Source organism: Lolium rigidum, chromosome 2 (genome assembly GCF_022539505.1).
Source record: "Lolium rigidum isolate FL_2022 chromosome 2, APGP_CSIRO_Lrig_0.1, whole genome shotgun sequence".
NCBI classification, from domain to species: Eukaryota; Viridiplantae; Streptophyta; class Magnoliopsida; order Poales; family Poaceae; genus Lolium; species Lolium rigidum.
In genome coordinates, this window is record NC_061509.1 from 57216601 (window position 1) to 57231215 (window position 14615).

The following is a 14615-nucleotide window of genomic DNA, read 5'->3' on the forward strand; positions in this document are numbered from 1 at the left end:
AAACACCGAATCGGTACGCGAGACACAGAGCGTTGGATTAGATCTTGATCTAACGGCTGGCGTGCGTCATCGTCGACGACGAGCACGAGCATACTGGCGGCGAGCACCAGGGGGTCAGAGGGCTAACCAGTGGTCGGCGATGATCGGCGACGATGCACGGCGAGGTTGTCGACGACGGTGGTTCTCCTGGTACAAGCGGCGGCTCCTGGGGTGGCTCCTAGTGTCGACTCCTTCTGCGGCGGCTCCGCGGACTCCGGCGATCGATTGAGGAGCTACGGGCTAAATTGGAACTGGAGAATGCTCGAGGAGGATCAGGGATGAGAGGGGAAGCGACTGGTGTGGAGAGATTGTGTTGGGGCGTGCTCTATTTATAGCGGCGAGGGGGTGCTGCGGGGCATGCTCGGGTCGTTCATGGCGATGACGGTACAGTGGCGGAGAGGCGTGGGCGACGACGGCGTCGGGTTCTCTACGTCATGGCGAGCACGGAGAGCTTGATGGCACAGAAAATGGAGCATTGACGCGAGCGGGAGGGTGACGTGAGCTCGCAGTACCGTGGCGGAAAGTCGTCGACGGTGACGATGGCGGCCGTCCTCTCCGGCGCAAGCGAGCGTGTCTGGGAGGTAGAGGGTGACGTAGTGATGCACGGTGCAGAAGGAGAGGTCAAGGGAAGGTCAGCAGTGACGAGGCGCGACGATGCTCTGGCATGCACACGTCGGCGTCTGGCACGCTCTGGACGTCACGGGCACGTCCTGTGCTGGCCAATGCCGGCTTCTCCTTGGTCGAGGGTTGTGTCTATCGTGCTCATGGAAGTGAGAGGAGGGTCCAGGACATGGTGACATAGGTTAGATGGGAGTGGAGAGGGAGATGGCATGGTGGTGCCATGATCACCACGGCATGGCCATGGTACATGATAAAATCATGCATGATCAAAGTCTCTGAGACTTGGCATTGCTCACAGGGTGGAAGAGAGAGCTAATGATGACCAAGGGCTTGATGGTTTAGTCCAAAATCTGCTGGGTATAAGGGTGTAGAGAGTTGGCAGATTGGTGCACACAAGGTGTTTGATGAAATGGCCGCATGAACCAAATTTTTGAATTTTGCCAAACTCTTTGGTGGATGTGATTCAAATAATGTTTGGCACATTTTGGTGGTCTTGGTTTGCAAAGTGGAGTTGATTTGGAAAAATCCAAATGTGGCATGATCTTGAATCTGTTTCATTGTTGCATCTTTGCATGATTATATTTAGTAAATGAGAAAGAATTTGCAAGGTTGGTCTTTACCAAAAGTGTTCACCTTGATGAGGTCTTGGATGAGGTGCCAAGAGTTGGGAGAGTTTAGTTTAAAAATTTCTTAATACAGAGGCTCAAAGTGGGTACCCTGATATAAACGTCAATTTTGACCATTATCTTATGTGAGTGTGTTTTGCTATTTCCTTTGATTTGCTTTGCATTTCCTTGATTCAAATGTTGTTCTTATGAGTTTAGTAAGGTTTCTAAACCATTGACACAAGCTAAGATGGCCTAGGTTAGAGTTTTGCAAAAATGGCCATAGGCTCATATGTGAGGTTATTTGCATTTTCTCTTTTTCTTCTTTGCTTCTCTTTGATCTAAATGATCATGGTTAGGGTTTAGAGATGTTGTCAAGCACTTCAACTCACATCATGGCAACAACACAAGAATCAAGCATGAACACTATGCATAGCACATCATTCAATTTAAGTTTTTGTTGGTTCCAAAATTTGAATAATGGAAATTGTCTCTTTATTGATTTGAAATTTTTGGGATGTTACAGTTTATAGGCACCCCTGATCTAGGGTTACATGGAGATAAGCCCGAATCGTATCAGTTGCTACTAATCCGGGATTCGTCGCTCCTCTTGCAAGTAATCTTCTTCTTCAGTCGCACGGGCCTTCATCCAGTCGGCCCACCCAGGGATCTTCGCTCAGTCGCCGTACGGCCCAGCCATCCAGTCGCTCCGGCGACTGGCACCCTTCCTGGGCCCCTTTCTCCATGGCGAGTGGGACTGGTGACACACCCCCTGAGGGCATATCCCCATCATCTGCCAAGCGCCGCCACTCGTAGACTTCATCCTCACGTTGTTGCTGCTCCCGCATCTCCAGCCGCAGTGCAAGCTGCTCCTAGCTCTGCTGCCGGCACGCATCCCGGTGACGCCGCCCCGCCTCCAGCATTTTCCGCTCGTCCGCGCCAAATGCTTCTACGGCCGCCGCTAGCGCGGCCTCCTTTCACGCCTCGTACTCTGCAAGTTGCGGGTTCTCCTTCACGACTTCTACGGCCGCTTCCTCCCACGCATCGAACATTGGGGGTTTAGATTTTTTTCACTACTGAAGTGAGAGGCGGGGGAGGAGGGAAAATATAGACCGGCGGCGAGGCGAAAAACCTCAGCCGCGGCGTCGTGGCGGGAGAGTTTCCCGCCCGGCGTCATGGCGGGAGATCTCCCGCGCGGCGCCCTGTCGTCACTGACAGACGGCTCCCACGCTCAAAAAAATTCGTCTCGCGAGGCGCCGGCACGCCCGATTCGGCTCTTCGCGAAAGGGCCATCACGGGGTTGTCGGCGCTTCTATTAGGCTCGAAAAAGCGTCGACGCTTTGGGGAGGGGGGCGGTGTGAGCCCATCTTTGTTGCCGGACCCCAAAATGCTATCGGGGGCGCCGGCTCTGTCTAAACTTATGGCTTCTTCAATTACATTGATCTCCCAGCTTTTTCCAGATATGCTTAGCTCCAAGGCATGTAAACAAGGTGTGCATCATATCTTAACAGCCAACCATTTCAAGACATGGAATAAGCCCATGCAAAGGCGGAGGTGGACGATGTGAACCCGTGCGCACGATGCACTTCCTTATAAAAATTCTACAAAATGTTATTTCAAAGTTTTAGAAAAAAATTGAAAAAATGCACACATGTATATCGTATGTTGACACTTGTGTAGATTTTGGCATAAAAAGGGACCACGTGTGACCTACACATAAATGTGAAAAATATAATTTTCTATTTATGTGAACAGTATACAACCAATTATTATAGTGTCATTGAGCATTTTGTTATTTTCCTGTAGGCGACAAACAATCGTACTTTTCCGTAAAAGCTTACGCATATCAACATAATATGTACATAAAAATTTATTTTATTTTTTAAGATTTTTAATAAAAATTTCTCCAATATTGGAAAAGATAGGTGCACACGCACCCAGGCTCATCCTTGTATTTTCCATGCAAAGCCCTTCTTTTGATCACCTCAGATTTCTTGATGCTTCGATGTGAACCCGGGTGCACGGGCACCTCATTATAAAAAAAATCTACAAAATGCTATTTCAAAGTTTCAAAAAAATTAAAAAAATACACGTGTATATCCTATGTTCACACTTGTGTAGATTTTGGCATAAAAAGGAACCATGTGTGACCTACACATAAATGTGAAAAATGTAATTTTCTATTTCCGTGAACAATACACAACCAATCATTATATTGTCATTTGAGCATTTTGTTATTTTCGTGTAGGCGATATACAATGGTACTTTTCCGTAAAAACTTACACAAGTAAATATCAACATAATATGTACATAAAAATTATTTTAATCTTTTATGATTTTCAATAACATTTTCTCCAATATTGGAAAAAATAGGTGCACATGCACCCAGGTTCATCGTTGTATTTTCCATGCAAAGCCCTCCTTTTGATCAATTCAGATTTCTTGATGCTTGACGTCCTAATGATTCATCTACGTTATCCATTTCTACAGGCGTGCACCATTATCTGGAGGTCACTTCAGATCATTAAAAGATACACTGTGCACTTGCAGGTTCACATTATTCGTAGAGTTTAGCTGTAAAACGCATCTTAAGATACACACGCCAAGGTATCCAACCAAACAAGAAAACATCAGATAGCCTTATCAGGCAAAATTCGTCTCAGATACTCCTTTTGTGACTGACTATGATTTTTCACAACTGACATGTTTTAATTTTTAACACCAGCTCATTGGTTCAATAATTAGCATGATTAACACAGTACAACTCTCATAAGTTACAAATGGTAGCAAACAAGCTTAAAAGGTTCAAAAGGACGCCATAATACTTATCACATCTAGACCTCAAAGCCAGATAAGTTATAGTTATACGATTCTGGTGAGGCTACCAAACGCAACATGCTGGCACACAGATCATCCATTGGATAAGTCCAATATGGTTTAGGCACCGGCCATCTGTCAAGAAGTGTTTTTCTAAGTTACAAAAAGATGAATTCATGCAAGAAAGTTGAGTAAGTGCTAGAAAGGCTACCTGTTTGGACTACTATTGATATTTTCAGCAGCACCGGTCCTACAAAACACATCGAATAACATTTAACATCCAAGATAATTGAATTTTGATGCATACCCAAATGTATGTATTACAAGCTCGGCCATATGAAGTACCTACTTTCAACATTTGTGAGCTTAAGTAGCGGATGTGACATGTCAGGAAAAAAAGCATTTTTTTCTCGGTAAAAATCGAGCACGGGAAGAATATTGTCAGTAGGTTGAAGGCTGAAGCTCAATTTAGGTTCTGCCTCAGTTTCAACTTTTATTGTCCTTTAAAAAGCATACTTGCAAGCCTATGCTAAGAGCGAGGATCACGAAACTGGGGATCGCGGAAACACCACCATAATAATGAAACATCAGTACATACTGTTATACATCCAAACAAGATGAATCATATATACTGTTAAAATGATTTGACGAAATATAGTGCCAAATAAAGGGGTTGAGCATTAATTTCATATTGATAATGGTACAAAAATCAAAATAAACTGACAAGCAACTTACTACAAATTTAGCAGATGTTATACACGTAGCACAGAATGATCCAAAATCGTATAACAGAAGATAATACTTTGTAGCTAATTAAATAGACTGCTCTAAAATGTAGATAGGTTTAAGCACAAGCTTCAGGAATAAGATCAGTTACGAACAAAATTTGAATGTTAAAACGACCTACGTGTTTAGAGCAGAAAGAGCATAATCTCGTGCTTACCAGTTATAACTGAAAATGCTAGAGACATATTATAACTGAAAACACTTGCATGCGATACACAAATTTGTAAATTTTCAGACATACCCTGTCTTAAAACGGCTGAGGCATTCAAGAACTATTTTCCTAGGTAGGAATGGAGTTACTTCATCCTCATAGAAGTTCATACCAACAAAGTACCCATCAGGATCAACAAGGGGCCCTCCAATCCCAACCTAGCACAACAAATAAAGTGACAGCGAACAGAGGTTATTCCAGAAAAAGGCGACGGTTGAGTAAATAGTCACAGATCAAACCACTGGGATCTTAATGCGCTTAGCATTTATTTCTGCTAGGTAATAAAGTAAGAGATGCATTGTACCTTACTGATTTTACAAGTGGAGGTCGATAGCTCTTTGCAGTCAAGCTTGCTCTGTTCGTCAGTCAATCTTCCACATGTAGCCATCAATTTGCCACTTTTGAAGAGACGCCCTATTGCCACCATGTTACAACCAGGCTCAAATCGCACTTGATGATAAAGATCCACAGCCTGGAGTTCATGGGAGTTCTGGATCTTGACTACAGCAATATTATAATGTAAACTAGAATGCTGCAGCTCTCCTAAGACACGTTGTTTGTTTGGAAGGTGCACTTCAATCTGTAATGGTAAAGTTAGACCTAGGAAATAGCTTAAATCAACAATAAGGACTAAACAATTATTAGCAGTACCAACCCTCAAATCATAATCAATCTTATTTTCATCATCAGAAGATCTGACCAAGCTTGCTGATGTCAGAATACTCGTGTACAAATTGCATTCTATAGCTATGCCGGTGCATGCAAATAACCTTGTTTCTCCTGTACAAACCATAATATTCCAGATCTTAACAATGAATAAATACAAATAAGGAACTACAATGATCATGTTATAGCAATTCACCATTGAATGAAGCAAGTGAGACAACACAGGGAGACAAACTTGAAGAAACTTTTTCAATGAGGTCATTTTGGACATCTCTAGGGGCACCATACAAGCTGGGAAATTTAGTATCAAAAGAATTGATCAATTTCATGCCTCCTGGTTGAACAAAAAAATAGAGCACAATAGTTAGAGATAAAAGAAAGCTATGAAAAGAAGTTCAAAAATGGTGAAGAGCAAACATAATCGAAAGAGCAACTCACCAGTGAATTCTTTTGGCAAGGGATAACCACATGAGAGTAGATCCTTTTGTACCTTCTGAACAAATCCTAAGGCAACAAGGTGAAGTGATTGGCACATGATATGGTAACATGACTAGAGTATAAATTCACATGTTAGCAGCAGACATTAAAGATTCACCTTTTGGATAGAAGTCAGAAGTTGCAGAATCATTTATCTTCTCATTTGAGCTTCTCACCAATTCGCTACCTAAAATAGAAAACATGAGTAGAGGCGAGCTGCAAAAATTTGAAATAGTAGACAAGCTTCATGCAGGAGTATACTTGCATGTTGCAAAACCAGACTTGTGCAAAACAGGTGAAAAGTTTTTCTTTTCAGAAGCAAGCTGAAGTGATTGTTTAATGAACAAAGTCACTAATTAACACTGAGATCAAACCAAAGTCTGCAGCTTAGCATGTACTCCCTCCGTCACAAATTAATTGAAGCAGATTTGTCTACATGCGCATGTATGTAGACGCTTTTTAGAGTGTAGATACATGGAAATCTAAAAGAAACTGCGTCAACTAATTTGGAACAGAGGGAATAGTTGGTAAGTACACCTTTAAAATCATCAACGCGCTATAAGGATTTTAATACATAGCATGGCAGCACGAAATTGCTTGACAGTGTAGAGCTGAGAGGTCTAAGAGAGTGATGTTGCGGGGTTCATGGTTTTTGAGTCGCGACTCAAAAGTGAGTCGCCTGAGGCTGCGACTCATGTATAGTCGACCAAAAAACCTGTATAGTCGCCATAAGTCGCTGTATAGTCGCGAGTCGCCGTGATTTTTGGAAAACGACTCGGCTACTATACAGCGACTATACAGCGAACTCAAAAACCATGGCGGGGTTTATTCTTGTGTAGTTACCTTTTGGTTTATTCCCGTTCCTGCAATACAATACACGAAAATTCATTTTAGTAACTAGTAACTCCACAAAAGTGATTAACCAAGAGGCTAAAAATTCCATAGAACAGAGGCAAAACCAATAATATCAAATATCCAGGTAGCTTTACTATGTCAATATTATATTTTATGAGAGAAAACTGCATTTCTTAATATATTGTATGAAAGAAAACTATATATCCTTTAGTTTAGCCAAGCATATATTAGCTATGTAGCTTGAAAATGAAGCAAGAGTTCTAGTCAAGTACTGAAGAATAATGAAGCCACATGCTTACAGGAAAGGTGACATTAATGCAAGAGTCCAGGTATTAACAGTGCTTATTTGGACAAATGAGGCAAGAACTTAATTGTCACCAAGCAAGAAAAGTTCATAAAATTGCAAAGCAAGTGCAAATGGCTACGTCACACAGAACAAAATAGTAAGAAAAGAACCAAACAGTTCAATAATGCAATTTCAGAGAATCACAACCGAGGCAGGTGTTACACATACCAAAAAAAAATTGAAGTTTTTGTAAACAACCATAACCATTAAACAGTTTGTAATTTGTGACACCTTGCCAAAACCGTCCATTTCACACCTCCTAACGATAAAATTGACACATGGAGCCCATATGTAAGTGCTTATGTGGCCTGTAATCTAACAATTCTTGCTACATCAGCCACCCTTCTGCTTATGTCAGGCCCACTTCGTCCGCGGCTAGCCACCAGATCCTCCGTGCACTCGATAAGTCATGTGCAATTGATGTATAATTGCAAAGACCAATACATCACACTGGAAGAGAGGAGGACGACCTTGAAGGGGCCCTAGGAGTTGGTGAGTTGGGATATAGAAGATGACATCAGAGGAGCAGACAGAGAACAGAGAAGAGACATAAGGAGGGAGAACTGCAGAGGAGCTCACGGGTGCTCCCCTCACCCATGTCTCTGCATTAGTTGTATTATTTGGCGTATCAATCCTTAGCAGAATTTAGGCAAGCTATGTATTTCTGCAGACCTCCTGACCATGTCTGCTCATTGGTCCACAATCATCAATGCATCGGCAGCGCCACCTACTAGTTCTTTTCTCGTCAGTGCATGCGTGAAAAAAAAAAGGGCGGACAGAACCAGGGAATTAACTCCGAGAGATATTTCCTGGATGTACTTAACCAAGCGCTAAACAAAGAATTTGATTATAGTGGTTTTAGCCAGAGAGAAATCAATGGCACCGACCTGGGAGTTAATTCCGGGATTTATGTACTTAAGCACTAAAGAAGGGATTTGATACCCAAATTGTGCCTCAAAAACAGAGGTAGTACTTACTACTAATCACCCCGGTGGGCACTAAACAAGGAATATTTGATGGAAAATTAAGAGTACTAATCTACGTCACCCACACCTAAAACGTAATTATTGCTTTTAATTTTCCGTGTCAGTCTAGTGCTGTAGAACAAATTTATCACCACAAACAATGGGCAGCTAGCAACTGCTTTGGGGCATCGATGGGACCTGTGGGCCAACGATTGATGCTTTCTCAAGTACTAGCGTAGCGTACATGCATTTCGTGAGCAGACTGTACCCACGTGGGGCCGGCCCTACAGCTTTGTGTCAGGTAGAGGGTTTCGTATAACCTGTATTCTGAATAGATGCTCTCCTGGTCGATTTTTTCCTACTTACTAAAGGACCATCTCAAAGCAAATCTATATGGTGGAGCTATGGGGGTGTGTGGCACCCATGAGCCAAAAGTCCGCGTTACGTAAGGAGGTCCTTATATGTGAGCCCAAAATATCAATTTGGCTATTATGAGAGGCAAACCATTGAGTTGGGCATGTTGTCACAAATTAGTGTTCAAACTGTGGTCTTCCCCAAAAAAATTGTGGTTATGAGTAATACCTACCTCTGAAGTTCTGGTTCTCTGAAATTTACTCATGCAAACTGAAATGCCAAATTCGATGGTTTGATAATTTTACTGCTGCAGCTTCTCATAGAAATTTGTGCTTGCAGATCCATACCAAAGGGAGAAACCGCTTAGTATACAAGAGATTGAACAAGCTAGTGTATGCCTCATACAGGTATACAACCGGCAAATGACAAGTAGGTTTCAAAAGTTACGTAAGGATCAAAGGAAAAAAGGAAAATGCTCTTATCCTAAAACAATTTCAATGGAATTATGAATGGGTTTATGTCAATGCTGAATTGGTTCATCAAGAAGGTGGTGGTGCTAATTCACTACTTTAGTCTCGAGTTGATGAGGTCAGTAGTGTGACGGAGGGTCTACGACGCCGCAACTTTCCAAGGAGAACTCATGCTGATGTTAGCGAGTCTAGTCGACCCATCAGACCTTATATCACTTGTGCAAGGAGGTCAAGCCTAGTTGTGAATGATATGAAGTTGAGGGCTGAACTGAAGGCTAAAGATGATGATACTGACATGGAGAGCAACAGTGATGATTCTACAGGGGAATGATAACAATGTCGTGTTTCAGCTGCAGATGGATCTGGATTCATATAAGAATTGAAGCTATGTTTCTGAAATTTCTTTTGCTGGAGTTGCCATGTTGAACATATTTATTTGCTTGTACATCTGAACTTATTTTGTTATTAACTTATGCTGGACCTGGTTGTGTTGAACTTGCTTGTTTGCTGCCTTCACATACTGCCTTTGGTTTTAGTGCTAAACTAACTTTTTTAATTCACCTTGCCACGTGCTGGAGTGTTTGATAGCACAAATCTGGTAGCTTTTGATCTTGTGTAGGCTGCTCGCTCATGGGAAAGAGGAGGCCCTGACCAATGCAATTGTCACAGCCTCAGGTTCCTCTTCACTCCCATGTATTGCAGTATACTAGTATTAGTAGTTACGTACTAGGTATTCTGTAGTAGCAACTGCTCGACTACATATCAACTAGTCGAGCACTAGTTGTGACTAGTCATGACTAGTCTTTGACTCGGTACCCTAGCTACTAGGCTCTACTCTTCGACTAATAATCCTTGATAAAACCTACCTCGGAAGTTGTGGTTTTTTAAAATCTACTCATGCAAAGTTACTGAAATGCAAAAAAGAAATCTCCTAACATGTAGTTTAATCCACAACTCACTTAAATAACTGAGAATTCATCACTCCAATGCCTATATATTTTGAGTTCTCTTTTCGTAGCATGAGAAAGCACATGCAGAATCAATAAAAATGCAGCATAAATTTTCATTGAAAGTTGAGTTGATTAACCCTCACTAATATCTATCGTCTATACACTGCAGGTGGAAAATTTGCGTGGATAAGTTAGTGAAGAAACTGTAGCTTATAAGTATGGGACAACATACCGAAATATTCCAAAACGCCCCAAGCACTGCAATATTGTTTTTCTTGGAACAAAGAATGTTAGATTCGCACTACAGATGTTCATGCCAAGAAAGTTCCCATCAACATCAATAAGGGGCCCTCCAATCTCAGCCTAGCCAAGCAAAATAAAGTAAGACATGAATCTATGACAATGAACAAGGTTAGGCAAGAACAAATATCAAGTGAAATGACAGATATGGCAACTCATATGTGATGCAACTATTAATTTCTACGTGTGTTAGTAGAAATCAATGGTGTACCTTACTGATTTTACAGGTGGCGATCATAGCCTCTTTGCACTCAGTTTTTTCTATCACTGTCCCACTTGTGGCCATCAATTTTCTTGAGTGATACACACGTCCAACAGCTATTACCTTGCCACCTGACTTATATTCAACTTTATGGCGGAGACGCGCTTTACTAGGAATGCCGGGGGTCGAGATGTCAACAATAGCAATATCATGCTCCAAATCATAGTGCTTCAACCAGCCGTTGACATACATAGAAGAATAAGTGCGCGCTCTAATCTGTAATGATAAAGTGAAACTTAACCAATATCTTAAATGAACAAGTAAAAATGAGCAGAGTATGATTAGAAGCACCAACCTTTAAGTCGGTATCAATCTTGCTATCATCAGGAGAAGATCTCACCAAACTTGTAGAAGTCAATAAAGTAGTTATGCGTGGTTCGGATCGTATAACTATGCCTGAGCATGCGTGCATCATTACATTTCCTAAAGATGATCATAATTTCAATGATTCATTAATGTTCAAGCGCAAATATGGAACAAAATAAAAGATACCAAAGAATTAATTACCCTTAAAAGAAGCAACAGCGACAACACCTTTAGACAGCTTTGAGATAACTTCTTCATTTAGCTCATTCCACACACCTTGACAAGAATCATGCAGGTCACCAAATTTCCCCATGTGCCCTATTGAACGCCATAGAGCACAATAATGTGTTTTATATGCCAAAGCAGCAGAAGTTTAAACAACATGCACACAGAGGTATATGTGACAGTTGGATGCAGTTACTCACTTGTGCCTCCTGTTGTGCAAGCTTTTTGAATGCTACTTTTGCTACTTCCTGTTGTGCAATCATTATCTCGCTTTCTCTTCAGCATCTTTTCAAATCTGTAACAGAATGAACAACATGAAAAAATGATGGCATAATGAGCAAGATAATATTGTAGAGAAAATTTAAGCACATCAAATTATCAGTGCGAGAATACAGGTTCGGTCTCGATTGTTCTTGTGAACTAAAAAAAAAATCTCCCTCGCCCATAAATACAGAAAGAAAAGGAGAATACGGATAAAGGAGGGGAAAGGGCCGAAACACCCAACATGCCAATGAATAGTTCCTCCACATTTTAACAGCCTCAGATGATAGTACCAAGAAGTGTGCGTGTTCATTGAAGAAAAAATGAGTAGTAGCGGATGTCAACACAAAATGGGTGACAGCTCATTGTGAGAACCAATAACCTAGAATTGCAAGGAGAATAAGGGAACTGGTTATTAATAACAGGTTCCAAGTGGCTTGTTATCCCTGCAGGAAAGATTAACACAAAGCATTTGCATTACACATTACTAGTGTAGTGCATACCAAGAGTGCAGCATGTTCTAAAAGAAGGAATGAGCAAGCAAGGCTTACTCACGCAAGATTAAAACATTGAATACTTCATTAGGTGAGAAAGAAGATAAGAAAGTTCGAGTCAAATTAGAATTGGTAAGTGCCTCAATCGTCAGTCATCACTAAGAGTATTTTTTTAATAACTTAATTGGCTCCTGCTCTGCAGCAAAACTGTGTTTCACTAGCCCAATATAAGTTGCAACATCTAAGAAATCAGTTGGCCAGCCAAGGGCCATGGAAGGTAGGATTAATCGTTCTAATCAGTTGGCCGAAGTCAGTGGCGGTGTCAAAACCAAAATAATTGTCAGCGCAACTCCTTAAAGTCTTGAAAGCTTTCATAGTTTCATATCGTGCAAGAATTAACTAAAATAAAACTGACTTGCCAAAATTGTTGGCTCAAGCACTATGCATTCAGGTCTATTTGGTAGAACATGAAGAGCAAACTTACACCCAAATATTTCTGGTGCTTCTTGGTTTGCAGCTACAATTTGGCTAGCCAATATTTTGGCAGTGCCAAAAGTTGTCAAAAACTGTGGCTAAAGATTGGGTTTGCTGTCACTTGCCATGCCAAAATTTGGCAATCAACCTTTGCCTAGAAATCCGTTTGGTAGCAAGCTGAATTGATCTCTTATTCCTCTCGCTGAAGCGCTACCCACCAACAGACCCCCAAAAAAATAGATACCCACCAGAGCAAAAAAAAAAAAAAAAAGAAAAGGATAAAAAAAAAATTGAAACTGAAAAGGATAAAATTTTGAAACTGAAAAGGATAAAATTTTGAGGAACCAGGAGAATCAAAGTACTTTCCGGAAAAAAAATCCCCAAATTGTTTGATGCCCACAAACTTGCCCACGAAATCAATCGTAATCATAAAGTTTTCTGCAATAATTCATTACGAGCATGAAGGAACGAGAAGCGGAGGGAGAGGGGGCGACTACCACCGGACAACGCACTCGATTGAAGAAGGCGGAGAGGGCGCCTGAACGTGACGTGCTGGCGATGGATAAGGCAGGAGCTCCGTTGGTCTCAGGACTCAGATCGAGGACAGGAGGTTGCGACTGTGGAATCGATGGAGGAGAAACCCTAGGCCCTAGGGTGGTACGGCCGTGGTAGGGGGGGAGGGGCGCCGCGTGGTGGCGAGTCAGGGGTGGCGAGTCCGGTAGGAGAGGGAATTTGTTGGCTGTGTTTTTAATCCTTGCTGGAAAAGCCGAATGCAGTGTTATGGTCTGAGTCTGTAAAGAAAATTCTGCAGGAATTATCTAGCATTATTCTTTTTTTTCAAATCAACACCTTCCATTCATTACTCCTTGAACTTACAATCGGTCCGTAAATAAGAAATTTTGAATATAATTAATCCATAAACATTTGCGCCTACTAGCTGATGCCTGCTTTGCACAAAGATGTGCTGCTTCAATTGCCTCTCATCCAATATACTTCAAACGAAAAAACTCCATATTAGAGCTCAATGTTACGAAAAAACTCCATATTATAGCTCAATTTTATGGATAATTGATGTAAGTTCAGATCCTTGCATATGTCCTTCCATAGCTTGACAACTTCGCTTGTCCTTATTTCAATACTAGCTAGTTTGACTCCATCTCTTACACCTATAGCTTCCATGGTAAGAACATTAGCAGCATATCATACCACAGTGCTTGACCTCTAATCAAGATCCGTTGTTATCTCGTAGTACTATCTTTGATGCACCTTCGCCTGCTTTCCCTACAAAGCTCGCATCAACATTCAGTTCGAGATTTCCTTCATCTGGAGATTGCCACTTTAGGCGTGCGCTAACACCACGTTGAACCTTCTCTCGACCTGAAATAGACAGGTCCATCGCCACATCTACCGCCCATTTCACTGAACTTGAGATTGATCGATCTCGTTTGTTCTCCGTGGTTTCTTGCATTCCTCTCCAACCAAACTGACCATGCACCACATAAGAACACATGAGCCTCTCCAGGACAGCCTTGTTATTGTCAATGATGTCCATGGTCCAAGAAATAGGATGAAGCTCAGGAATTTTCATCCCTCCGACTTCCTTAATCTCTTGCCAAAACAGCTTAGCCCAAGTACATTCAAACAAAACATGTCTGATAGTTTCCGTATTTCCACAGGAATGACAAATATCAATTTTTCAGTGTGCCTCTCATTCAGTACAGCCCGAGACGGGATAAAACCCTTCGTTACTCTCCACCAAAAGTTACGAACCTTTGGAGGCACACTCATCTTCCATAACTTCTTCCAATATGATTGATCATTGCCACTAGTTCCCATAATTGGTTTGTTCATATGTCGCGTATGAAGTAAAGCTCTATAGGCCGAACGGACAGAAAGTAATCCATTCCTCTCTAAATGCTAGGCCCAAATATCTTCATCAAAACCACCAACCGGTATCTTAAGAATAGCTTGAATATCCACAGCCGCCAATTTTGTTGCTAAGGCCTCCTCATTCCACCCTCATGTGAACGCGTTCAACAACTCCGAAATCATTGTCACACCTGAATTTGGGTACCTAACAATGGGTTATGTGATTCATACCGCATCACCTATGTATCCACCATGGTTTTTT

At 41.7% G+C, this 14615-nt stretch overlaps 1 protein-coding gene across 5 annotated transcripts; it reads right to left on the reverse strand.

The window, feature by feature from the left end:
* Positions 1–3648: 3648 nt before the first annotated feature.
* On the reverse strand, positions 3649–13196 carry LOC124691786. 5 transcript variants are annotated; one of them, XM_047225056.1, is made up of 15 exons: positions 12997–13196; positions 11456–11550; positions 11232–11348; positions 11020–11147; positions 10674–10940; positions 10395–10525; positions 7066–7085; positions 6341–6409; positions 6184–6249; positions 5942–6079; positions 5735–5859; positions 5384–5659; positions 5110–5237; positions 4294–4332; positions 3649–3769 (listed from the first exon to the last, which is right to left on the reverse strand). In XM_047225056.1, exons 2-15 carry the CDS (start codon positions 11538–11540, stop codon positions 3766–3768), a joined length of 1593 nt encoding a protein of 530 aa, XP_047081012.1. In that variant the 5' UTR covers positions 11541–11550; positions 12997–13196; the 3' UTR covers positions 3649–3765. The 5 variants fall into 5 exon arrangements, with proteins under 5 accessions (XP_047081012.1, XP_047081008.1, XP_047081010.1 ...); XM_047225052.1 differs by lacking the exon at positions 3649–3769 and adding an exon at positions 3896–4217; XM_047225054.1 differs by lacking the exon at positions 3649–3769 and adding an exon at positions 3896–4217 and having other exon boundaries at positions 12985–13196.
* Positions 13197–14615: the final 1419 nt, after the last annotated feature.